Consider the following 26,992-nt stretch of genomic DNA (forward strand, 5'->3'; position numbering starts at 1 on the left):
ATTTCCTGGACACTAATTTAACACACCCTAGAAAAACCTGAATTAGTAGCAATGAAATTCCTACTGAATTCGTAGCAATGAAGTTCCATCCTACAGCTTTTCCATTTTCTGACCATAATTTCTCATACGTGCACAGAACTCCATCCTTAACCCCTGGACAGAGCTCTTTGCAGGCTGTTGCTCACCAGTAGGTAAAGCCTTATCCTGATTTTCATGGCGAAACCAACTCATCTACTGTCATGCTTGTTGTGCCTCCTTTGTGCTTCTCTTTTTCCTCTCTGAATTTTAAGTTGTGGCATTAAAAGCTGCATACTCTCATTAACGGCAAATAATAGCAATCAGGCTTTGGTTTTACTTATTTTGTTATATCAGAATAGTTTAGTGTTTTCAAACCAGGGCCACGAATCTGTGGCTGGTAATGATGTAAACAGGCCCACTGATGGTGAGTTTAAAAACAAAGAACAAGGAAATGTCAATGACATGTGCTTTCAAAACACTCTTTCCTTTTCAAATAGTTAATAGAAAAAAGCTCCTTCTAACTGGCGATTTTCATTAGTCAGTGGTACGTCACCAACGGCCTTTTCCAGGAAATGTGTAATCAGGGCACTCCCTCAACTCATACTGGATTTAAAAATAATAATAGTTATTTCATATGACTAACTTCCTTAGAAAGGAAATTTCCCTAAAAAAAAAAGGTCATTTTGTCTTAGTTTTTCACAGGTATAAGCAATCTTAGTGTCAGGGTGAAGAGAAAGATCACCTGCTTCAAAAAAGCTGACTGCCCATCCTCAAAAACATTTAAAGCAGACAGTTATGGTCACATCAGTCTAGCTAGGCAGAGCTGAATCTCTGACACGAGTAAAAGAGTCAAGGCAAATGCAAGTGATTATGGTTTTGAGACTGTTGAACTGCAAAGACATTTTGTAAAAAGGACAAATTCTTTCCTTTTCAAATTCTAGTTTATGGATTTCAGAGAGTCTTTCAAGCTATTTCCAAAAAGGCTTTGAAAGGTAACTGAAGAAGTAAACCTACTGTCAATACCCCTTGCTTAGTTAGACACTGCTTGCAACCTGCCCTGGAAAAAAAATTAAAAGAGAAGCATTGGAAAAAAAAATTCAAATTACTAAAGACTACAAGGAGTTTGACTTTGCCTGTCTTATCTGTACCTTATGTTGAATTTTAATTCAAGTCTTCACTACCATGTTATCCATCCTTTAGTAAAGTAACTTACATGGGGATCCACATCTTTTTTCATCCTTTCCCTTCAAGTAACATTTGTTCAAATACTAAGAGAAAGATTTCCTTGAAAAAATTATTACATCTTTCAGCAGTTAAGAAGTTAAACCCTTTCATATACAGTCAGACATAGTGATTGAAAATGCCTAAATAGGGATTGTGCAAGAGAGGAAACTCATGTCCTTAATTTTCTCTTTCAACCTCAGTCTTCTCCATGCCAATCCACTTTCTCATGGGAAGCAAATGCAGCTGGTGTAGGACAGCCTCTGTTACCATGCTGAAATTCCATCACAGTGACTGCTTGAGCAACATACCAACCAGCATTGTTGCACACCTCATTCTCCCTCCTTCCAGATCCTCAGGAGATGAACCTATCTCAACTCCCAGGGCTGCCTGGAAAGCTTGATTTTATTCTTAATTTCATAACTCTCTCAACACAAACATATAGATATTTAGAGGAAGTAAAATATGGAGTGTTTACATTTCTTTCCTGTTAACATTTCTTGCTGCAATAGATTTGTGATTGTAGATTACACTGAGGTGAAAAAGGAAGCATTTCAAATGATCAGGACAAAATCCAGCTGGCTAAAAACACCAGTTACTGTCCTGACAACCCACGACTCAGAACAGCAGAAGAATCCAAAGAATAACTACCTGGAAATGATCTTTGGCTTTCCTATTCCTTCCCCAACTTTTCCAACACCACACCTGCTGAGCTTTCACAAACATTGCATGTATTTCATGCTGCACTGTAGGAGGAGCAAAGAGTTTAGCAAGAGAAATGCCCACAAATATTTGGTAGCAGACGAACATATAACACAATGAACTGTTCTGGAACACGTACCATCGCCCAGATTTCTAATTTCAAGCAGAAATACAGGCTACATGGAGAGACAGAGCTCAAGATAAGGCCTTAAAACATTCTCTGCAAGAGTAACAGTAGTAAGCTGCATCCTACCTCATCTCTCCACCCTTTCCTTTGTCCTCAAAGAACCTTGCATTGGTCGTCCACAGCTATTCCTATGACAGGAGTAATTGCCTACAATTTATCTAAACTTCGTCATGGACAGATTTTAGCTGATTAGAGAAATCCCTATTGACCCACAATTTCCAGAAGTGAAATGTAAGATTTCCCCCTTCTGCCACTCCAGCAAGAATGTCTACCAGGAATCTCTGAGCTTTCCACGTGGAAGCAGGAACAATACCCTTAAAGATCAGTCGTGATTTTCACGTCCTTTTTCCGCCTCATTTCCTTCCAGCACTCTTTTGATAACGTGCCAAGAACAAGCAGTGTGTGCATTTAAAGCAATAAAAAACCAGCACAAAGTAAGTGTCCTCCCACCCACATTTTACTGGAAATCACTATCATGAAGTTGAACAGTGATTGGAGTGGCACCCGATTAACAATGCAAACTTTTATTACACACAAAACCTTGGTGAAACTGTTCTGTTTTATAAGCAGTTCATCATTGTGCTCTCACTCAGATTTCTTCCTGGCATGGTATAACTGCCACCATCACAGGATGCCACTTGGATTTTATTTTTGAGTAGATTAGAAGTAATTCTGTGTAGTATTTGCTCAGAACAGAAAGGTGACAGAAATGAGTCTCGTGTTGTCTGGAGGGAAGACGAGAAAATGGGAGCTCACAGTTTGGAAAGGAGGGATGACAAACCCCACAGCTGTTTGAGGCTGTGTCAAGCACACAAAGAGAGAAGTGCACATCACCCTAGCCTAAGAAGGAGGCAGGCAATATAGAAAGTGCAATGGCATTTCTTTAGATGGCGATTAGCTGATACATTAGCAAGGACAAAAAGAGGAGCAACTCAGGCAAACCATATGTAGAACATTGATTTTAATCATTAATTTAATGCTATCAAGACGTGGTGACAGCATAAAGGTTATGAGCCCAGTGTTTATCCACTTCAGGGTCCTTTATATCTGATGTCTGAGACAAGTGAACCACTTTTTCTGGTTTTTCTGTACACAGGCTAAAAACTTGCTTTAAAAAATACAAATAGCACCTCAAATACTTTCCCTGTCATGAAACTAACTCCATCATACACATTTTTAAGAAAAAATGTCCAAAAACTACAGCACTTCTTATGAAATCATGCAGTGTTCTGCCAGTGATCTCAGTGTTTCAAAACTACAAAGAAACTCACTAAGCAATGAAGAGGGATAAGACTTCCTTGGAACAACAAAGCACATAACACACACCAATTCTGGGGAGTCCTGCAAGGAATTGAAACAGCTTTAATAGCCAGCCAAATAGGAGGCAGGGAATAAAGGCTTTCTCTCCATGGAGAAAAGAAAATGCTGATGCCACACTTGTGTCAGCGCATGGCAGAAAGATAACATGGAACTCTCACTTGTTTGTTCCCCCCACCTCTGTGCCATCTGAAATAATATCCTCCATCTGCAGGTACATTGTGTTTGGCAACCCCAGCAGTGTGATCAAAGCTCTTCAGCCAGCCCAGCGGAGCTCACAGCTATGGGCATCCCTTGGGGCACAGACACACACAAGCACTCGCCTTCCCTTTTCCACAGACGAGGCAGAGCAGGGAAATGGTATGAGCTGGTTGGTGCCTATTGAAAACAACTTGAGCTCTCTGGCGATGCCCTCCCTCCATTGTGTCTTGACTGGGATGGAGCAAAGGTCCTTTTTTTCCTCTTATTTAACAGGAAACAGTTATCTGCAACACTTCCTCCCAGATATTTTCATAACTGCACCAAGACATTCCTTACAGGCACTGACTTCAACTTAGAGGATATCCCGACTTTCTCCTTGCCACAACCGCATCAGCAGCAATGGCACCCATTTTGAGGGCAGCCTTGTGCCATTTCTGTGACTTCCACCCAGGGCCAGCACAGCAGGGTTTAAACCAGAGCTAACTGCTCCGTGGAGGAAGGAACACATTTAGCAAACATTTCCCAACCTTATGCCCCTGTGCCTGTTGGTTAGAGGAGGCTGCAAAAGATAGACGACAGGGAAGCAAATAGCAGGGGAGGGGGAAAGGAGGAGGAAAGGGAGACCTACAGGGAGGAAGGATATGGTCTACTATGGAGAATCCTGTCAGGATGCAATTTATTTTCATTCTGTGCAGGAGTATAATGGTGCACCGCCTGAGCTCTTTCAATAGCTGTTTTGAAGCGAACCAGGGTTGGTATGTCTTTAATTTATCATTTCATTATGAAACGGTTTCCCTTCCAAGAAGCCTTCAAGTCAGGAAGCTCTGTCTGCCCACACAGGAAATTCCTTTGCAGCAACTTCCCCAAAAAGGAAATTTCCCTCAGAAGTGAGCCCAGCTCATGCCTTTGAGCAGAGCTGTTTGAAGAGGCTCTGGCATGCGAGCCCCGCAAACACCCCTGCCTGCTTGCAGCAGCCAGCACTGGGATCTGCAGCTCTGCCCTTGCAGAGAGGACCCCACTGACCCCGCTCTCCTCTCCCCAGGGACAGCCAGGAGTGTTCTGAGGGCACAGAGCACTGATTTTTCACTTAGGAAAAAATATCTTGAGAGAGGCACAGGACACACAGAGCTGTGAAAGAGCAGAGGAAGAGGAGGGGGAGCTGTACAAAAGCTTTGCAAACTATTCTGACCTCCCACTTGAAAACTGGGGGAAAATTCTACACCCTATCTTAGATCTCTTCCGATGGTATGTCGGAGACTGCACTCTGTCCCTTACACGTACCATGGGTTGTATTTAATGAGCCTGAAAACAAAGGAGAAGGGAGGGGAGGATATACAGCGGGAAGGGGGAGAACCACATTTACAAAAATGAATCTCACAGACATCTTGTGAATCACTAAGTGGGAGAGAGCCAAGAACATCCAGGCCAGAGTGAATAACGACATACGGTATTTTATGAAGCACCTTAGGAAAGAGGATACAGATCAGAAGCGCTACCAGTCTTCCAGCTAGTTTTTAATTTACCGTTTTAAATCACAAATAATACTGAGTAACTTTTTTTAATGACTATACTCAAACTCAAACTGTTGTTTGGGGCAAGAGAGGAAGCAGAACTGAAATTCGTGTTACATATTTACATGGATGTGAGACAGGGCCATAAAAGGGGCACAGGTCAAACTGGATCTTGGACTGAACAAAGAGCAGAAAAACGAAAGCAATCCTTGGAGGGTGTATGGGAGAAACAAATGCCAGGGATAACAGAGTCATATGGGGATGACTAAAATCCACTAGAAGCTTATATGCTGTGGAGAGAGGCTCTCCACGTTTTCCCAGTTTCAACTTCAAAATTTGTTTTTCAAGCACTTGGAGCAAACCTGGTCCCTCAAGCCGAAGCTCCAGGAGGTGGCTGCCTGCCCTTCTCTCCCTTTCCCCCCCCCCCCCACCAGATAGCTTTGCCCTGTTCCCTCGCCAGCTAATTTACATGGCTTTTTTTTTTTCCCCCTCTCTCGCTGCCCTTGGCATTACATTCAGCAATCCAGTCAGCTGTTGTGTAAAGAGACTTTTGTCAAAATTGCTTAAAGGCAAATCCCCCCACTTAACTTTTTTTCTGTGGCCTCTAGCTGATGAGTTAGTTATCACCTAAAAGAGCCCTCTGGCGTAGCATATGCGTACTGAATATATATCTGCTTGGATGGCATCCACACTACTGTCAAATCACTGGAGATGGTTATGACATGGAGAAAAATATAAAAACTACCATACTAGAAAAGATCTCCAAACATCTACAGCAGTTGATGTATAAGCAAAAAGTTTGAGGAATAAAGAAACATGAAGCAATCTCTACTATAATATATATTACTTATCTCAGCCTCTGGTAATCTGTGGTTTAAGGACATCATGAGCTGTGGTTGCACTCAGGCCACTGTTTCCATACTGACCACATGGCCTATCCCTTTCTCCACAGGTTTGTCTGCTCCTTTTAGAGATCTATTCACACTTCCAGCCCTGCAAACATCTTCCTGCAATGATTTCTTTCATGTGGTGATGCATCCTCATCCTTGTTTCTTTTAGACGTGTTGCCCAATGACTTATCTTGGATCTCTGGATTCACTGTTCTGCTAGGAACTGTGAATCATCATTTCCTGGTCACCTTCTCCATACCAACTATGATTTCACAGCCACATGATAACTTTCTCCCTGCAAACCTACTCACTTACAAAACTACCCTTCTTTAAACTGCAGGGTCCTATTTCCCCCTCTCATTTCCTAGGAACGGGAGGACTGGGGAAGTAGTCTGTTCTAATTAGGTTCCCCCAGCACACTAAAAACGACCACGTGGATGAGACTACCACACCCGGAGGGCGACAGAGTTTGAATAAATACAAAGCATTAAGACACCTCCCTAGGAATTCATAAGCTTTAACAAGCCTGTGTTTGAATTTCAATTACCTAACAATTTTGGTGCAAAATTGTGGAATCTATGCACAGCTGCAATACAAATTTGAGTCTGGTCACTGATTTTTGACAAATATCTTAGCTCAACTCTACAATCAAGGAACATTTACAGGTCTTACTGTAAAACCACATTAAAAAGGCATGAGCTACTCACATCAATAATTGTTTTCTACTGAACAATCACAAAATCCTTCTGAATGAGATTTCCTTGTAATGTGGTCCCATATGAAAAATTGAGAAAATTATCAAAATCAGAATAATTTACTTTCATCCCAATTCTGGATGACACTGGGAACAGTTAATTTAGTAGATGACTATAACTTCAAGTTGTAATGACATGCAGGGCATTTTACTCATACTGAAAATGTCCCTGCTCTTCCAGTTGTCAGGATCTATTGAAGTGCAACTGTTGTGATGCTGAAATTATTTAAAGCATATGTGTGATTTATAGCTGACCAAGAAACATGCTTTGTAAAACAAATGATAATTTTACAGCCTTTCTGTTGTTGATGTTATACAGACTTATAAAACTGCGCAGTGAAAATGCTTCAGAGTGGGGTCAAGTCATTTCAGGATAAGATTATCAGTGTGAGCTACCTTTATTCACAATAGGTTAGAATACTCCAATTATTTCAGCTTCCAAATTGGTGCCAAGACTGTTTGTGGATTAGATTTCATATTAGTACTCTTCAGGAAGTGGCTTACGGAGCGCACACAGTAAGAAAGCATTAAAAACAGCTGACTGAGCCTCATCTACAATTTTAAGCCAACTTGGAGATTTCACACTTATACTGCTGACTCTGTACACTTGAACCAGTAAAAACCAACTGAAAGACCATTTCAAACCTAGGCCTCTAGACTCAAACACAGCATAACCCTCTTGTGTCTCCTTGCTGTTGCTGAGATGTGGGGAGGGCAGCAATTCTGAGCTTGCTTAGCAACTCCTGTGACACAGAAGGCACCTTCCACCATCTTCTGCACCCAATTTTTGTTTCATCATAGGCAGTAATTTTACAACTCTGCCTAAAAGAAATGGTTGTAACACATTCTAAGTGCTAATTAGCGTCAAAAGAAAAAGGAAAAGTTACAGTCTTTCTGTATAAAACCTAAGTACTCCAGTAAGCCTTCTTTCCAAAGGATCTAAATATGTACATGCACATGGAGATACATGTGTCAGATTAAGAAAAAAAATAATCAAAATTTCTCAGCTTTAAAATAAATTTTGATTGTTAACTCTTGTCTGAGTTCCAGTGGCGTTTTTGTGCACACATGTTCTCACTGCAAATGATGAAGCACCAGAAAGGCCAAGCGTGAGAAGCTGTGTTCTGAGGGTTATTTGGGACTAGATAGATTCTCCCAGAACTCTCACAAGAAAATCATAATTATGGAGAACTCACCATAACACTACAGATCCAACCGATTTAAAAGACATCTGGATTTACTTCTGTGTGTTCTGTTGTACTGAATCAGCGCCAAACCTTCTGAGATTCAGCCACTGCTATTGCACACACTGATAATGGTGTGGCATGAGGCCAGCAGCAAATACTGACTCCTTTAACAGCCCAGCTGCTTCAGGTCTGCCCATCACAAACACAGCCCAGCTCACTATCCCTGTTACCTCTGCTGTCACTCCCAGTTCCTCTGTTTGTTTTTCATTCTGCAAGATTTTAAAAATGAGAGGGGGTGTAAAAATTGAAGATCTATAAATGTTCCAGCTCTTACTGACATTAAGTGCTATTCCTTGTTTCTATTTTGCTGAGCTACAAGGCTTCAAATCCTGCATTAAACCTTCTACTGCATGTGACTGGTTCACCACTACTCCACAGCACACACTGAAGCTCTGAGAACATTAAGTGGAAGTAGGGAATGACTCCTGTAAGTTGGTTATGCTCACTTTCAACAAGCAAAAAACCACCAAGCAAGCTGTAGAGCAGTGATGAGACAAGCCCCACATATTTAATAACAATATTTGTCACCACTGCATATTAGTATTTAAAGAGCAGTAAAAAAAAACAAACCTCTAATAAAAAGATCAAGGTGCTTTGAACAATTACACACCCGGCAACACAGTAATGACTACCCAAAGTAATGAAGCCAAAAGCCCAGAGGTAGTAAGACTACTAAGGAAGTTTCCAGGGAAGCAAGATACAAAGAAGTATAACACAGAAAAACAAAACAAAAAAAGGAACAAAGAAGTATTTTGTACAGAGGGCTTTTCTGACAAAATGCGTTCACTGAATCATGGAGAGGAAGCGAAAGCCAGCAAATAAGTTAAAAATTGAAAGAGACAGATTGCTTGGAAGAAATCAGAACAAAAGAGAGAGTAGGAAGGAGGAACTTATACACATAAAGGGAGATTTCCCCTACTAGGAAATACACAAGGACCCACTCGAGTGGCAGAACTGAAATGAGTAACTGGTTTGTGGACCAGCAGGGACTGGGGCTACTTCCTTCTGCACTATCGAGAAGGAGGAAGTAGAAAGGGAGAAATTCTCAGTATTGCACAGACCAAACAGGCATAGTCATTCTTTCACCTCTCTTCCCCCAAACACTGGCCAAGTAAGTAGAAGCACAGTGCAAGCCTACAAATTTATTCACACTCACACACGTTCTGGAAAAAACTGTGGGAATTGCTGGAGACAGTGAGACAATTCCTGTTCATTTCAGCAAGTCCAGTAGGTCACCTTTCACACCTATTGAGCTGGCTCAACAAACCACTGGCTCAGCCCCAACATTTTCACCCAGGACTTGTGCAGTTTTGTTCCTGAGGGTCAAGCCCTGGTTACGCTTCCTGAACCCTCCTCCTTTACCACCACCGCTTCTGTTGCTGGTGCCCAGGGTGGCCAAACCCTGCGCTCTGGAGTCTGTACAGAGGGAGGGTATAAATATCACAGAATCTCTCTGCTGGCTTGAGTTGATGGAAACGTTCTTTAAAGCTCAGCATCAAAGGATTCACTTTATAAGCTGCAAGCCTTGGTTCTTGTGCCAGCAGCGAGTTCCCCCCATGATTAATTAATGCCGTATTAATTGTGCATGTTCCACGGGCCTGTTGAGGAGGTGTGCAAGGCCTGCACACGCAGATGAACCTTTCTGGTGCAGCCAAGAGAGGAGCACAGGAGACGGGAAGTAAAGTCCCTCCAGGTGCCTACAAAGGAATACCACGTAAAGCGATGTGCTCAGGCGCTCCGGAGGGGCATGTGCCGAGCCCTGCTGTGTCATTCCAGCAAACAAGGAGCGAGAGGGGCACGGGGGAATCTGCCACCAGCTGCACTCTTGTGCAATCTGCTCGGCTCTGGGCCAGCCGTGAGCGCTGTCAGCAGCCAAGAAGCCCATGGCAGCTGAGTGCCCTCACAGGCAGGATTTGGCCACAAGTCATAAGATCCTGTGAAATCGCTGGAAGGAGAAAGGGGGAGGAGGAAAAGGGGGATTATTCTACCTGCTCTCTGCTGCATTGGGCCCCAACTCTCTGCTGGCTGCCGGCACTGAGGAAGTGGCACCGTCGCCTTGCAGGGGCTTTGGCCACCGTTCAACCACTGCTGTACGTCCAGCCCAGCACATCCACCTCACCCACCCACCGGGAAAATCATGGAGAGCTCAGGACAGGAACAAGTGGGAAAACAGGATGACTCTGCCACCAACACCCCCAGGGACAATGCCCGTCCCCAGCTGTGCCTCAGGATTTTGCTGGAGACCTTCATCCATCACAGCTGTGCAGAACTTGCCAGCCTGCACAGAAACCAGGGACTGACCAAGGTCCAAGTGCTGCTCAAGATGATTTACAAAGCACTCAACCTCTAGAAAACTCTCAAGGCAGTGGACACATATACATTTTCAGCTGCAATCTGAATGACTGCTACAGCCAGCTTGGAATCTAACCTGCAGAGACATTTTCACATTAGCTCTTGCAGCAAATTCATTCATCTCTACAAAATTTTACATGGGTAAACAATTATTTGTTTCTCTGAAGGTACCATGTGTTTGGTGTTCGCTTTTTAAAAAATAAAATAAAGCAGGATTGGCAAGGGAAAATTTTAGCAGAAGTCCGAAGTGAAAGACATGAAATTAAAAATACATGAAACAGAACTGTAGAAAGGGAGAAGATAACGCAGAAAATTCAGAAGGTTTATAAACTAACTGCACAGAACTGTCTCAGCAAGCTACTTTTAGAAAAAAAGGAGTTTATGCCTAACCATGCATTTGCTATAGCATATCCACAGCAAACGGGAAAAAATGCAGCTGAAGATACGCTGCTTACTTTGAGGACAAAGCACCTTAAACTATACATAGAGATGCACTGAAATACAGGCACAAAGCAAAAGCATTAAGAATTCTGTGTAAAGCAGGAAATACCTTCCCTTCATGAGGGAGGCAAAATGCAATTTATGTTTACCATATAAAAAGGTGGGTTTTTTTTTCTTTTACAGTGTTGTAAGAAGGATGAGCAGAAATAAACAGACATTGAAACTTTACAAAATTAAATGTATAAATGCAGATTAAAAACTTTACTTATCTGGAGAGCAAATGGGTGCCAAAACTAAGACTTTTATTGTACACTGTCCCTTTCTTTCAGTAGTTTGAAATAAAAGCTAAACAGATCTCCCTACATTTTTTAAAAATAAAAAGGTAGGTATTTACAGCTGCATTTATTGAAGCCATTTCCTTATCAGGAAGTATGTAGCTGGGAACTACTATCTGCCTGCATCGGAAATTCTTTCAGGGATACAAAAACCCAAAAAGGAAATTTCCCTTCAAAAATATTCCGTGGTTTTTTTTGCTGCTGGTGGGCATTTAAAAATAAAATGTCAGTGCTCTGACCAGCTCACAGCCCCTTTGGGATGTTTATTCTGTAAACAAGAAGCTTTAAGACACCTGAGGGAAACATTAAAAAAAAAATGCTCCTAGAGAACTTGAAGAGGGAGAATGCTGAGAAACAGTAAGAAAATAACTTATCAGGATGCTGAGACAGTGCAAATTCGTTACCAGTGCCACAGTATCTACCTCTGAAATAAGCGTGTTTCTGCAGTTCCCAGCCCCTCCTGACTGAGTTTCTGTGGCTCAGTTCACGTGTTCCCCCTGCACCCTCAGGGCAGGAGTGGTGCATAGTCCAAAAGACAGTGAAACTACCACTCTTCCTTAGAGAGGGGATGGAAAAAGCCCATAGGGGCTGCACTTCACAGCACCAGGACAGGGCAGAGGCCATGCAGGCCATGGGTAGAATAATGCCTTCCTACAGGAGAGGTCCAATTTCTCATAGCCCATGGGATCCAGCGCTATAAGCAGCTCTGGACTTGGGACAGTGAATCCACAGCTACAGGGATCCCCTCGGTAAGCTCTCAGATTGGAAAACTTCCACTGTCCCCAAAGCAACCTCCATACCCAAGAATTTTGCCTTTATCCTTCCTTTCCATTGACTGCAGAACACCCCACACCGTGCCTGTGGACTCTAAAGGCAGGATGAACACGTTGGTTAATCACTGGAGACGTTAATTTAATTTTTACTTGTCACAGTATAATTTAACATTTTTCTTTTCGGGTCTGTATAATTGCTACACCATGCATTACCTGACCACGCTGCCAGTGCAGAGCAGACACTTCTTTTTTTTCAGTGGGATACAAAAGCATAGAGATCAAAACCAGACAGGCAGATGGAGTAAATAAAGCAGGGTGCTTCAGGCTATTCCTGGAGTATGACTTCTATGCATAAAAACTCATGAGGAAAGATTTGGAGTTAAGCAAGTTTCCTAATGCTTTGACTCCCAAAAGCCAATCAGTGGTGATTGTTTATTAACTCACAACATCACCAACCATATGTCTATTAAACATGCAACTAACTCATAACTTCTTGAACAAGGATCACTGCTACATTAACAGCACCATGCTTGTGCTACACACAACATTTTACATGAGAAGTGAGCACATTCAAATTTATTCATCCTATAAAAGTGCACAAGCATTCCACATGGCTGGAATGCCTGATGCATTAAGTGCTCCACCCTCCCAAGAACCTCTGGAGAACAATACTGTAAAGAGGCTCTTGGCTGAGGTGTTGGACTGGGCCTCCGAATCTGGATGGAATCACTTTACCAAAAACGTCTTCAACAAACTCAAGAAACATTTAGCCCTTCTGTTCCAGCAGTAAAATGGGGAGTTCTAAAATATATAAAACCCCATTTAATGGGTATTTTACCAGGCTGTATTTGTTAAGCACCAGAGAAGGAGTGCCAGCACAGGAGAGGAAAGATATAAAAGTACAGCAGAAGGAAATCCAGCTTCTCATAAAAGGCAGCAAATAATTGTTTTCTTTCTGTGTGTGTATACACATGACCTACCACATTAATTCCTGGGACCTCAAAGCTACAGCAGCTTTCTCCTTAGACACTGTATTCCCCTCTCAGTGCTGGATAGAGCTGCTCTTTTCCAACAGGCAGCAGCTCATCCCTGTCAAAAGATCATGATGCTCTGCTGTTTCTGCAGGGTTTTTTACCACACTTGTGTTTTGTTGCAAGGCTCTCACCACACAAAGGTTTCTTATTGTGAAGTTGTTAGTCATGGCTTACACACAGTTTCTCTTCTGTGTTTTCTTTAGGTGTAAGGCTGTTTATGAATGCCACATTCTTTGCATTCATTTTATTTCTTACAAAATATAATTTTAAAGAGAGAGCATGGAAGCATTTATAATGTAATACAAATGAAAAATTAAACAGACATTTGGGATGAGAAAAGAAAAGCAAGCTAATTTTAGGTGCACTGATCTTGACAGTGTCCCTTTAAGACAAAGCTAAAAATGCTTCAAACCCAGCAATACCATAAATGTCCTGCTGCTTTTGCTTCTTATTCCTCTCCACACTTTCCAGGGGAATTCCACAAGGGATCAAGCTTGAATCCCGTATTAAAGTGACACGGCTTCCTTTCCCCTCTGAGCAGAGGTGAACGTGTATTTTGGAGATTTAAAACCCTCCAGTGAAGCTTTCCAAAAGGGTAAATGACTGGCTTAGCACCACCAGGACTCCCACACTGCCAGCTTTCCGGATCCTGAAGCACGGGGTCTCTTTGACCTCCCACTCCAGAATGGCTTTTGCAAGTTCCCACCGAGGCAGGAAGGATCTTACCCCTCCACACGTTTCCACTGGGAACTGTCAGTGCAGGAAACTGCTGTTAACTCTGGGCAACAACCAGGCACACTGGGAAAAATAAAAACCACTTGTTTCGATAATCTCTCAAGGAGCAGAAACCAGCTCACAGCAAGTGGGCTCCCTTTACAAGTTTTTGCACACTTAACCTGGATGCTTCTGCCATAGCCACCAGGCAGCAGTAAGGAGTTAACAGATTTAGGGTTAAACTCACTAACTGTTTGCAAAAGTGACAAGTGAAGGGGCCCTGAGTCACTCCAGTGCAAGCACAGTGACAAGGGGGTTAATTTCCTACAGGTAATGAATGAAGACCATGCCAGAAAAACACAAAGCAGGATCTTCATGATCCAAAGGACAGTTTTCCCAGTGGAATCGGTAATGGGGTTTCAGTCTTCCCAGTGCAACACAATCCATATAAAACATCAGCATCTATATTGTGCCCAGCCATGGCACAAGAGTGACCCAGGACTGGGCTTCCCACATATCCGAGTTCCTTGTTTGGATGATCTCTTTGAGGCTGGCCTGAGATTCCCTGTAAGAAACCCTTGGGATGCAGGGTGGAGCAGATGAGTTCAATTCAGGCGAGCATCAGAGGGTGCCTGTGGAACAGCCCACCTTAGGTTAGAGGCAGGCATGATCACTGCCTCCCCAGCTCATGATTTTCATCCTTTTTGCTCAACAACTGGACACAGCTCAGAGTCCTGAAGGAGTTTTGCTGGGGTTAACCGGAGTAATGGGCACTGAGGCTGACAGGATGGCTGGCTGGGATTTCCACACTCCAGTCAGTAGATTATTAACAGTCATAAACTGAAAGACCAGGAGGCACTGCAGGATGGATCCTCCCTGCAGAGCTCACAATGAAAATGTGCAAGAACAGCCTATGGTAGAAGACAAAGATGTAACATCAAGATTAAATAGTGCAAGAAGGTGCTAGCAAGCAGTGCCATTGCCAGGCTTAAATTTTTTTTTTTTTTTTTTTTTTTTGTAGTGGGTTGGTATTGGTTACATGTAAGGTAAAAAGCAGATTAGAGGAAAAGGCAAAAAGGCAAGGGCAGTAAGAGGGAAGAACAAGGCTTAAGCGGTCATAACGTCAGAGAAGAGCAAAGAGAGGTCTAGGAGAAGCCAATCATTTGAGAAAGAGGCCAGCCCAGGTCCCACGAAAATCAGTGGGAATTTAACCACTCATTTCAGCAGGACCAGGATTAGTCTCAGCCACTAATTTGACATTCTGGCCACCTCTCCCAGTCCCTTTGTCATATGAAGCTTTTATTTTATTTTCCCTGTATGTGCGTCAGTCAGTTTTGTTCCACTAAGATCCTTCCAAAGCAAATATTTTTATTGCTTGCTGCTCTAAATGTGGCTTAGGGTAAAGGGCTTTTTTTCCCATCTCACTGCATACTTTCAGTTCAGTGCATTGAATATTCTAGTAACTAAACAACAATATGCTTAATGCTTCAAAGTGGCTTTCCAGCTGCTAGCCAAAATTGTAGAATAATTAACAGGTACCAAAGGATTAATAAAAGGAGTAGCATAATTAATAGACACTACACAGAAAAAAATGAATCCTTGGCAATCCTGAGTGTTGTTGTTTCCTCCTCCTTCTCTTAATTGTTTCCTGCATTCCTTTAATAAGAAAAAAAAAGAAAACTAGTGCCCTTAAACCACAAATGATACATATAAGCAACAATGCCTGATCAGAAGAAAGAAACTGGTAACAAACTGCCTTCAGGTCCAATAAATGCCTTAGTTTAAAGAAACTGCCCAACAACCTGTACTACCGTACTACTCATGTCCATACAAAAATTTATTGCAGTAGGTGGCACAGCTAAGGTCACAAAGATGCCACACCAAACAGAATCACTGAACTAGTTCCCACCAAATCAGAGTATCAAACAATAATACAAAGAGCCACACAGAAAGATTCCTAAGAAACACACACTAAAAACTTAAAGGCCTCTAATATAAACACTGCAGAAAACTAGAAGTTCCTTTCTGTCTTTAATGAGGGAAGTAGAACAAACTATAACAACAAGGCACACAAATTAAAAAAGCCATCTCACTAGCTATATGTGACCAGGTCTGCACTCTGTGAAGTTTATCCAAATCAGCTGTGACCTGGAAAACCAAAAACCAGAACCCAGGCCTACACTGGAAACAAAAAGCACTCGAATTATTTCACAGATAGGTCTTCAGCTTTCCCTAAAGTGAGTGGAATGCCCCAAAAGCGAGTGGAGCCAAGACAACTCTGCAGACCCAAAGTAAAAGTTCTCCCCTATGTGGTGATGCATGTACTGTGACATCTTGAGTCTATCACTGCGCTCTGAACATCAGTGCAAACTGTTGGGAGTTCAGAAAAAAAGGCAACAGCAATGAAAATTAGTTGTTGCCAAGAAGAACTGCTTTGTGTGCACAGAGAACTATATGCAGCATGTCTTACTATGACAATGGGCTGCAGACGTGTGAAGGATGCCAACATTAAGGAGAGAAGAGTAATTAGTTCAGAGGAACAAATGAACTCATTTTCATGTTTGTATCAATAGAAAACACCGAAATCTTTGCCCATGAGATTGCTCTCCCTAAACAAACACACACATGTTCCCAAGAGAAGATGCCCTTCAGAGATAAAAATCAAACTGTACAAATCAACATAAGCATGCAAAGGGGAATGATGTTGCACTGGATCAAAGCATGCAACAAATCCTTTCTCAGCACTGGGATTTCTTCTATCTCTCTTGCTGAAGAAGTTTTATATTGAAGGAGACATAAGAAAACAATGAAGCCTGTAGCACATATTCACAGTTGCTATTTTAGCAGGCGAACCACCTCATTTTAATCTTGCATATTACAAAAAAGGGAAAAGCTGTTTTCTCCCTAATTCAGAGAATACTAATAGGCACAGGGAAGGGTTCTCATATCCATCTCTTACATGATGTACCCTCTATCCAAGTTTCAAGAACTTATTACTACAAGGTATTTGCCATAGCATAAAATAAGTAGCTAATGACATTTTACCAGATGAGACAGAGATAGGCTTTAATAAAAATGAAATTAAAAAAATACACACCCACTCCCCGACAAAACCCCACTAACTTTCTCTCTGACAAAATAGAGGGTTTCCCCAGCAATAACAGGTATGTAAATAGTTCCAGAGGGCTTCCACCTGCCTCTATATTTTTCATTATTATGATACCTGGGCAGTTTCTGTATTATTTTTCAAAACATTTAAGAGTCTTTGCACTCAGGGGTTTTTTCATTTTACCGTGAGGGAGCTAAAACAAGGTGTCCAAGGTCCCAGAAGGCACCAAGGGCAGCACCTGGTATGCGAGCTGAACTTGCTTCTCTTCAATCCTCAGTAAAAAAATGTCCATTTTCCAAACACTCCTTCTATCTGACATTAGCGTAGTTTAGTGGGGATCACACATGCTGCAAAGCTACCATGGCAGACACACCAGGGACAGAGAGCAACTATTTTCTGACTACATACTTGAAATGTAGGAAAGGATATGCCCCAGCTCCCCACTGATATTTTGTTGCTGTTTGTACTGGATGGTAGGCAGACAAGTATGTTTAAAAGTCCCAAAGTCCCTTACAGAGAAGTGCAGCACCAGAGAAAAGTATGTTTTATCCAGAAATGATTCTTACTATCCCAGAGATTTAAAGTTCAGACTGATTACACTGCATTTTTATACAATAGGCTGGCTGGGGAGGAACCAGCTACTTAAAATATGAAAAACTTGTGTAAGAAGGGTAAAATGCTTTCGAATCACCCCTAGGAAAAGGTGTTTGTCTATATAATTCTAGTTCTGTTGACCAAAGAGAGGGAAGCTTGTAGTAAAGAGAGGTTTGCATTCCACTCTTCCAAACTGCACTTCGTTTTCCAGTCTCTGGATAAAATCAGCTCAGCCTACCTGAGGCTCATTTGCTCACTAAGCAGTGAGAAATGATTTATCACACCAAAGGAAGTTGCTCTACTTATTGTCCTAACACTGTTGCTGATGGTGCTCTCAGAGTGATCAGGAACATTAGAAAGAGTGAAATTTCTTATCAGAAGGCATAGAACTGCCTGAATCCAGAGAGTGTTCTTCATGTTCCATGTGAAACATTTGTCTCTAGCTCTCTCTTTGGGTCAATTGCTCTTTGCAGCTGCACCTACAGCACAGGTACCTGAAGGTGTGTGGGTTGGGACTGAACCCTGCCTTGATTTTGTTGAACATCATGGAAACAGAAGCAGCAGAGGCCTGACAACCCATGGGCTGTGTGTGTTTGAGTGGAGGAATTCACCACATCTCCCTGATGTACTGGAATGAGTGAGGGCTGAAAGAAGTTATTCTGCTCCACATTAACAACAAAAACTACCATACGGATGGAACCAAACAAAACCTCAGACCTAGAAAATCCTTGGACTTTGCACATCTAAAACCAGCCTTCACACAAAGCCTGAACTACAAATTAGTTACTTTGCCTGACGTCTGAGGCAGTTTGGATTTAAGATCAAAGCTGTACCTCAGATACATCTCTAAAAATAAACAAATAAACAAAAAATGTATGAGAGAAGTCCATGCAGGAACTGAAAAACCCTGTATTAATACCTCTTAAAACCTCATTACACAAAACCCAAAAGGAACTGAGTTATTTCTATACATGGTATTAGCAAGACTACTGGAATATCATCTTCATTTCTGTTGTCTTCACTTTAGGAAGGACGCCTGAAGTGGGAGACAGTTCACAGAGGTGATATAAACAGGATTTGAAATCTGAAAGCTTAACAAGAAGATTGACAGCCTTAAGAACCTCTCTTCCTATCTAGTTTAGCCAAGAAAAGGTTAAGAAGTGACTATCTAAAAGCACCTATATCAGGAGGAGTCTTTTGACAATATTTAGCAGGAAAGGCGATAATGAGATCTAATAGTTGGAAGCTGAAGCTTGACTAATTCAAACTATAAATAGGGCACTTAAGAAAAAAAGCAAATAAGGAGATAATTAAGCATTAAAAGAACATCTAGAAACCTTATATCCTCCTCATCACTTAAGTTTTTTACATGAAGAACAGATATCTTTCTACACGTTGTAGCTCAGTTACCGGACCTAAACATAGCAGTTGCTGCATGAAGTTTTGTAACACAAGTTACACCAGAGATGGTTTTAGAAGTTCAGCATGGCTGCTCCCAGCCTAGCTATGAGGCTATGTACTTAGAATGGTTTTAACAGTGTTTAGGTGGTCTGTTGGCTGCCAACAGTGTTTTGTGTCAATAATGACTGCATACTGAGCTACAAAATACTACACTGCCATTGACTACAATTAGTAAGGCTATGTAAATGTGTTCCATGTTGTTTATGACCTCAGACACTAACTTTATGGAAGGCTATTTCACAGATATTTCATTATTAATCATCTGTGCCTTTACACTGCAACAAGTCAGACTGGTGTGGAAATACTAAAGAGAAAGAAGCCTTACAAGTTTAAAAATGTGCCAACCAAAAGAACAAGAAAACCAAAACAAGAGTCAAGGTGAAAGGCTGTGTCATATTCTAAAAATACTGTAAAAGAAGTCTTCACTGAGAGGAACCTTTATAAATTCAACACAATCCAGCATGCTGGCTAGCTGATGGGAAGGAAGCAGGTACAATATGTACCACCCCCTTCAGTATCAAGAGTCTCTGCCTCCCTGCCTTATGTATCTGCCAGACACAGAGGGGAGGGCAACAAGTAACTGGAAATCCAGCTGTGATCCTGTGATCCTGGCTATGGAGTGGACAGACAGCCTCTCACAACAGAAGTAAACACTACCAACTACCGCAATGAGAAAAAAACCCCAAAGATCTGGGGATAAACAGCAGCATTAGGTAGAAGAACTGCTGGAGAAAAACTGATTCTGTGTTGGGGTTTTTTGTGCCTACTTTGGGCTAAGCATAGAAATGCCCTGTAAGTGTGGCAGCCAATTCCTCCCCGGGCCAGGGGAGCAGCTGAGCAGCCACATACACATGCAAGCCAAGCCTGGGAGCTCATGGATGTTCAGGAAGGGACAAGACACGGTCAGAAACACTACAGCAGCAGCTCCCATTTCCACCAGGAAGCACAGAAAACAGAGCCATGCAGGACATGTGAGACACAGCATGGGGCAGAGTAACTCAGTGGCCAGCAAGGGAGCGAGTACAGAACTACAGAAATGCTTTAAACAGTCTGCATCCAGAAAAGGAGTGTGTGTAGAAGACAGCCGAGGACAGGAATGAGAGTGTTTTGTGATAAACACGGACTTCCCTCTCTTCCCCCTACAAAATCTCAAACCCATTTGTCAGAGGGCAAAGCCCAAAGTTTTGTTTGCTCCTGGCTCTCTTGTTCATTGTTGTTTAAGTACCCCAGTAACACCTGACAAAAGTTTACTCAGAACATCTTTATTTCCATAAGAACTGCTTCCCCTCCAAAAAGGAAAATTCCACTCTTCTTGTCCCCATCATAACTCACCTCTCACTAGCCAACAGTCCTTGGCCTTTCCTATTTGTCAAACACTAAATCATCTCAGCAAGGAAGTACCTGGCTCTCACCTTGCCCTCAGCTCCAGTTTCTGTTCCAATGTCAGTCATATGTCCTTCCTCCTTTGCAGCATCCTTTTGTGCTCAGCTCAGATCACTCCTCCTTTCCCACTGCCTCTGGCAGCCCTCATGCTCTACACTAGAGAGCCCGGGCATCACAAGTGTTTGAGACCCTCAGAACCTGAAAACAGCCACAGCACAAATGCATTCCACTTGCCACAGCTGGTGAAACTCTGACCTTGTGTTGCAGAACATAACGGAGCAATTCCAATAAAGTGGAAGGAAACACAGCACTTCCTGTCAAAATAAACCCTCCATATTTGTGCCTGTCATGAGAAATGCTTGACAAGGGGTGCAGGAGATGGGAGGGGAGATTCAGTGTACTGTATTTAGGAGTAATTTTCTTCAGTTAAAAACAACAGCTAGGAAAACAAAACTAGCTAGAGCTTATTTAAAAAGAAAAAAGTATAAAGCCAGGGACTTCCCTGCTCTCCTCCATAAACCCAGAAATAACTCCCCACCCTGCCCCACCCCCTCCTCAGTCCAAGAACTCAAGCAGCCTCGTGCTGACACTCACGCAGGTGTGCTGGCAGTCTGATGGTGTCCTCCTCCATCCTGATGGCTTGAGGCACTGGGACATGTAGTGGTGACGAAGGGTAATTTGGTACCGGGCTCGCTGGAGGTGTGTACGAAATTCTTTCCTGCTGTTAAAAGAAAGTGGGGGGGGGGGGGGAGAGAAAGAGAGAGGACAACGTGAACTTTGGAACAGAGGTATGAAACTATGGCAGAGGAGGTGGATGTGGGTGGAAGGAAGGAAGTGTGTGCCTGGTGATGTGAGCAGCACTAGTGATGCACCAGCTGCCCAGGGAGACCCAGAGCACACAGAACACTGATAGCCAGCACTGCCCAGTGCTGCAGAGAGGCCAAGCACCTTTCAGGCTGGCAGGATTAATCTTCAAAAGAGCCATGAAGTTTCCAAGGGTCTTGTCAGAAATTTGCCAAGGGAGGAAAGGGGAAGTGACATTCAAGTGGGGAGATGGGTTTTATGTCAGTGAAAATCTGACAGCAACTCCATGACACATGCATGAGTACCACTGCAATGCCAAAACCACTTCATCTTACACTAACAAATCAGTTGTGATCTGAACAAGCTACATGTTTAGCACTATACTCCTTCCTACCATTTTAAAGACATTAATCAGTAACTTTTGTCATTGCTGCAGAAAAACACATCACTAAAGACTACCATCAAGTAACGTAGTAGTCTTGTTCTTGCTAAATGAGTTACAATTACCTTCTTTGAAGTAGTTTAACTTGAAGCCAAATACAGTCAAATAGAGTTAAAGGACAATTTGTGAATGTTGTGCTAGTTTCATCATTGTCACAGTTAGGTTTTTACTGATGAAAATGCCTGACAAGAAACCTAAGAACTGAAACTTTGTATTATATGATGAGAAAATTCTTCCATATTCTAAGCCTCCAATCATAGCACAAAATATACCCTTCGTAAATAAACATAGCCACAGTTTTACAGGAACATAAAAAAACCCCATTATCATATGCTTCCTGGAAGGTAATCTATGTTGTTCTCCAGAACCATGCTACTGACATGTAATGATACCAGTGCAAACAGTATGGATTTACATCCCCGCACATATGGAAGCAGAAGGAGCTACTGTAATTTTTGAGCATTTGCAGGATAGTACAAGTGCAGCTTCTCATCCTGACCTTGATTTCCAGCAAACGGAAAAGATGAATTTGGTGCTGGACCAAGAGAAGGTAATTGCTTCCATGACAAACCACAGCACTACCACAGCCATGAGACAGGAAAATAGACTGAGGCTGATAGAGGCACCTGCAGAATGCAATGTAAGCACCCTTGCCAACAAAGGGAAGGGGAGGTTTGCAAAAAACTGCAGGTAGATTAGGCGACATCCAAAAATACAGGGAACACCTAGAAAGTCCTGCAGCCACTGCTTCAAAGCAAGCTCAGTTCATTATTTTGCAAGGTGCTGTTTGCTGCTTAGGAGCTCAGGCTGAACCAGAAGTTTAGCTTCAGCATCAGGAGTCCCACCACAACACCCTAAAACCACATGGCAGAGAAGACAGCATGTGGAGAACCAACTATTATAGGTTTAGACAGAGTGAGAAGACAGGCCTGTTTCACTCCACCATCACTTTGTTATTTCTGCAAGTATGGCCCCTGTGGCTGTTAGCTACTTTTTAATAAGAAATTGTTAAATATTATGTTCCTGTCTCCCACAAACTCAGTTTCTTTCTAGTCATCACTGTCCAGGCAACAGCAACCCATTAGCTTGCATTAATTCAGCTTTTCACAGCTCCCAAACAGGGACGTTCACTGTGACACCATGAAAGATGCACCTGTGGAGCTACAAGGCATTATTTGGTTTTCAACTTCCCCAACTCAGACCAGCTGACTCTGTGCTTCCCCTTCCAGAGGTGTGGCTCCCCGTGCCCATCTGCGCCTCTCACCCTGGTGCACAGCACCCCTGGAGAGGAGGGAGACCAGGCCTTCCCAGCATTTCCTGCTGTGATCCACAGTGCAGAGAATCAAACCACACTGCAAGCTGCTCGCCTTGTTCATGGAGATATTTATAAAAGGAGGAACACTTCTGAAACACAGCCACACAGATGCCTGCCTCTGCTAACAGGCACTAGAGGATAGGTGGGAGACACAAAGTCCTTTTCCTCCCTCCTGAAGAATGCAGGATACAGTCCAAGCTCAGGTCACGTTTCATGGTCACTGAATCACCACTGCAAAGACAAAGTGGCTTCAAAGGGTCTCCTCACTGCCCAAGAGCAGGTGGAAAATGAAATCAAATCCAGAACCTGTCCGCATCCCTCAAGACCCAGGAGCTGCAGTATCAAACCAAGGCATCAGGCTTCCAGTATGTGCTGCCTTTACTGATCAATCTCCTAAAGGCACACATAACTTGATTTATACCATGACAGTTTCATTGAGGTTTACTGGTTTAAACAAACGCATTTGATTAATTGTTTCCTAGTATTCATAAGGACAGGACAGCCCAAACCAAACAAGATATGGAACTGCAGTTACTTTTCCCACACATCTTGGATGTCCGCAATACTGTGTGAATTACGATTTGCAGAAAGCTTTTTACAAGGCACGAAGGGAGTTAGCTATCCAATTCCTATTAGTGCCTTTGAAATGCCCTCTCTTGCTAATCCTACATTTTTCTGTCAGCACCTTTAGCCTAAATATCAAAGCAATTTACAGACATTAGGTAAGTCTTTTTCTTTTTATTAGACACACAGACAACCTGAGTTACAGCAAGAACACAGCTCAAATGAGCTAAGCAATTTCAGAGTTAAGCTGTCTTGAAAAAGGACAGCATGTGCCTCTCAAGGGCAATACATTTAACAATTGCATGCTGAAAGAGCTGTCCTTTAACTATCCTGTTAAGATTTTCAAAAGGTGTGGAATGGTAATGGCAGAGGGAGGTCAAGACCCTGGGCTTGTGGGAAAAATTAGCTTAATCCTTGTTTGCAGCATGGGGCAGTAAAGTGGCTGGCAGCAGAACTGCCAACATCAGTCTAGTTCTACAACCTGCCCCTGCTCTGTGCTCAGCCACACGCAGTGCCCAGCCTGCACAGTCAGTGCACAAGGCCACATGTGCTCCTCCAGGCTTTCTCAGGCTTTTTAGAGTCATGTTTCCAGTAGGTACCTATTGTGCTCACACCACTGAGAACAGATTGCATTAAACTTCACAACTTCAGAACTGCCCAGTGCCTCTCTCTGTGGAATCTACCAAACAAAATCATTGCTGGTGTCTCATTCTAAGGTTATGCAACCAGATACTCTGCTACTAAGATTTTTTCTGAAAGCGTTTCCTAACTAGTCAAGTTTATTATTTCCCTTTGTATTAGGGCCAAGAATGGTAGAGTAGTTCAAGCCATAGCCTGGAAGGAAGGATAGGTAGTGCTGGTAGAACCTGCATGAACCTTGTGTGTTCTTGAGCAAACAGCCTTGCTGCAGCTTAATCTACTGGTAAAAGAAACGAAATCAATACACATTTGATGTGGTCCTGTGAGATTTTTGGTGATGAGTGCTAAGAAAGAGCTTGGTACTACCACATTCCATATTCACCACCTGCCAGGGGACTCTATAAACATCTAAACCTACAAGTGACCAAACGCTCAGCCCCAAACAACTACCAGCTAAGAAATTTCAAAACAGCAACTCCCGAGCATTTTGCCAGTAGCCACAAAGAGGTGACTAAAATAGACAGCATATTGCTTGGTGTCATCATTTTTGATCAGTTTCTTCAGCTCACACTGAGTCAAGAAAGTTTCACCATGAAATTTCATGTTGCTTATAGTAATTGAAGAGCTCCATGAAGTCAATTTTTACGGAAGGCCCTCCCCGGGGATTACTCTGGTGGCTGGTGCTCCAAGAGTGCCACCTGGACAACCAGCCAGGTCTGCTGAGACTAGGACATGCTTTCACTGCCCAACTGAGCAGAGACAGGCTGAAACACATGGCTAAAAATCAAGAGGATCTATGAGTTTTCTCTTTACTAAATATTCAGCTGCTGAGAATGCCATAGATAAAACCATCCTGTCTAAATCAAAAGCTATACTGACCATGACTATGTAGTAGGCGTGTATCCAACAGCTGACTAGACTCTCAAAGCCATCAAAGCACACACTGATTTCAGTTTGAAGAACTGGGGTACATACTTTACTGACAAAAATCTACCTCAACAGAATTTTCTCTGTCAGGAATACCGATAATTCATATTGCTAAAATAAAAATATTAATTAAAAATCAAAGTATCAAAATTAAATTTAAAAGAAGTCTAACAGTTGAGGATGAGGGAGGCAGCAAATAAAAATAGCTTCAGGCTTTTGATACAATTTCACCCTTCTAAACTCCAAAGCAACAGCCTTGCAATCTGATAGTCTTTTTGTCCCTTTACTAAGTTCACTCAGATGGCAGGAACAAAGAATCGACATGTTTTTGTAGAAATGAAAATAAAATATGTAAGAAAGTCTGCTAAGCAAGCTCTTATGTTGTGCCAATGACATGATTATTTCAGTAGCTGGATAAGTGGTACAGTAAAACTACCTTTTTTTAATAAAGCAAAGAAATGTCATACCCATTGCAGCAGTTTCCAGGAAACTAAAACAGCCAATGTGGTCTGCAAATACCTTGTGCTGGACAGAAAAGGTAGCTGACCCTAATCACTGCATAAAAACTTTCTCCTACATTGCACCACATAGGGAGAAAGGAACTGAGAGTGAAAGCTGACACACATTTGCCTCCCCAGGATGCTGGTGTACCTGTAGCACGAAATGAAAAGACCAAGGCCAAGGGACCAGGAGCCAGGGGGAGCCTGTGAGGGTCTGGTTTTCCTGCTGTGGATCCTCATAGGAGTAGGTGGCTCGAGTATAGCAAAGGGGGTAAAAGGGCCTTAGAGACAAGGGTGGCTGGGGGAAATGATGTGTTTGCAGGAAAAATTCAGAAGGCTCTGGGCACCCAGCAGAGCATCAATGACAGCAAAGCAGCCACAGAGCAGCACAGGGGGAAAACAGCAGGAGATTCAAGTAAGTTAATCCTTAGGGAAGCAAGTGAGGAGAAGGGGAAAGAGAAGGACGACAGATACACTTTTACCAGTGGTTTACCACAGCTGGATGTGAAAGTCCAGATTACTATGAGATGAGTTACATGGTCTAACATAGGGAGCACGAAGGAAATCAGAGCCCCAATAGAGTGTATAGCACATTTGGGGTCAGTGTTATAGTTTGCATACTCCAACTTCTGCCAGGGACAGAGGCTCAGGCTCCAAAAAACCCAACAAGAGCTCTGCAGTAACAGGGTATGAATTCAACTCTCCACTTCCCTCCCTTCCCCCAGCTGCTTTCGTCTTCTTAATTTCCATGGCAGACATCTCCTAATTTTTGATCCCATTAATATGGCAATTCACGTCAAATCTATAGCAGCATAATCAGCACACTATCAGTAATTACAGAAATTAAAACAAACACAGCTCTCTGGAATGGACCTTATGCAAAGCAGCACTGGGAAAAGATTAACATCTCTTTTTCTGGGAAGAGAGCAGAGATTTTGTCAGTAACCTTAGCAATTTTGTGAAGTTCAGTTCCTCCCTGACTCCTCCCTCCAGCCTGTCATCCCTGCTCAGGGGCAGCTGATGGCTCTCCTCTCATGTCTCAATCCTTATTTAAGCAAATAAAAAACAAACACAGAAGTGCAATGGGAAGGGGAAAGGAGACATTGGGGAAGCCCATTCTTCTCCCATAGTGATTACAGTCACTGTCCTAATTAAATTAAAATTGTACAGACAGCAATACCAATGCACTCAAGTGCTATGAAAATGCAGCTTGAGGAGGTCAATGCAGTCATTGGAAATGCCATGACACAGTTGCATTATTGTATAAGCACTCCAAAATATTTCAAATTAGCAAGTATCAAAAAAGCAAAAGACTAGCTGAACCACATGCTCAAAAAAGTATTTCTTTGCTGGTAATATGGGGGAATAGAGAATAGAGCAGGCTATGTGAAGACAGTAAACTAAACAACAAAACTATGGCAAAAAGCTCAGTACAGTTCATTAAAGGATCAATAATTTATATGCATAATAAAGAATTTTATCTGTAGATATCCCAGCTACGAAGCACAAAATACACAAGAGGCAGATTCTGGTTCAGGATTTGGAAGTGTAATCATC

General features: G+C 42.5%; 1 protein-coding gene across 1 annotated transcript in view; it reads right to left on the bottom strand.

Annotated features, from left to right (window-relative positions):
* The window catches only part of ETV6 (ETS variant transcription factor 6), a 122,477-nt gene that overhangs the window by 57,641 nt on the left and 37,844 nt on the right, over nt 1-26,992 (bottom strand). Inside the window, 1 exon segment of the mRNA XM_066319458.1 lies at nt 20,839-20,965. Within this exon segment, the coding sequence (XP_066175555.1) occupies nt 20,839-20,965 (127 nt within the window).

This window comes from Sylvia atricapilla, chromosome 5 (genome assembly GCF_009819655.1).
Source record: "Sylvia atricapilla isolate bSylAtr1 chromosome 5, bSylAtr1.pri, whole genome shotgun sequence".
NCBI classification, from domain to species: Eukaryota; Metazoa; Chordata; class Aves; order Passeriformes; family Sylviidae; genus Sylvia; species Sylvia atricapilla.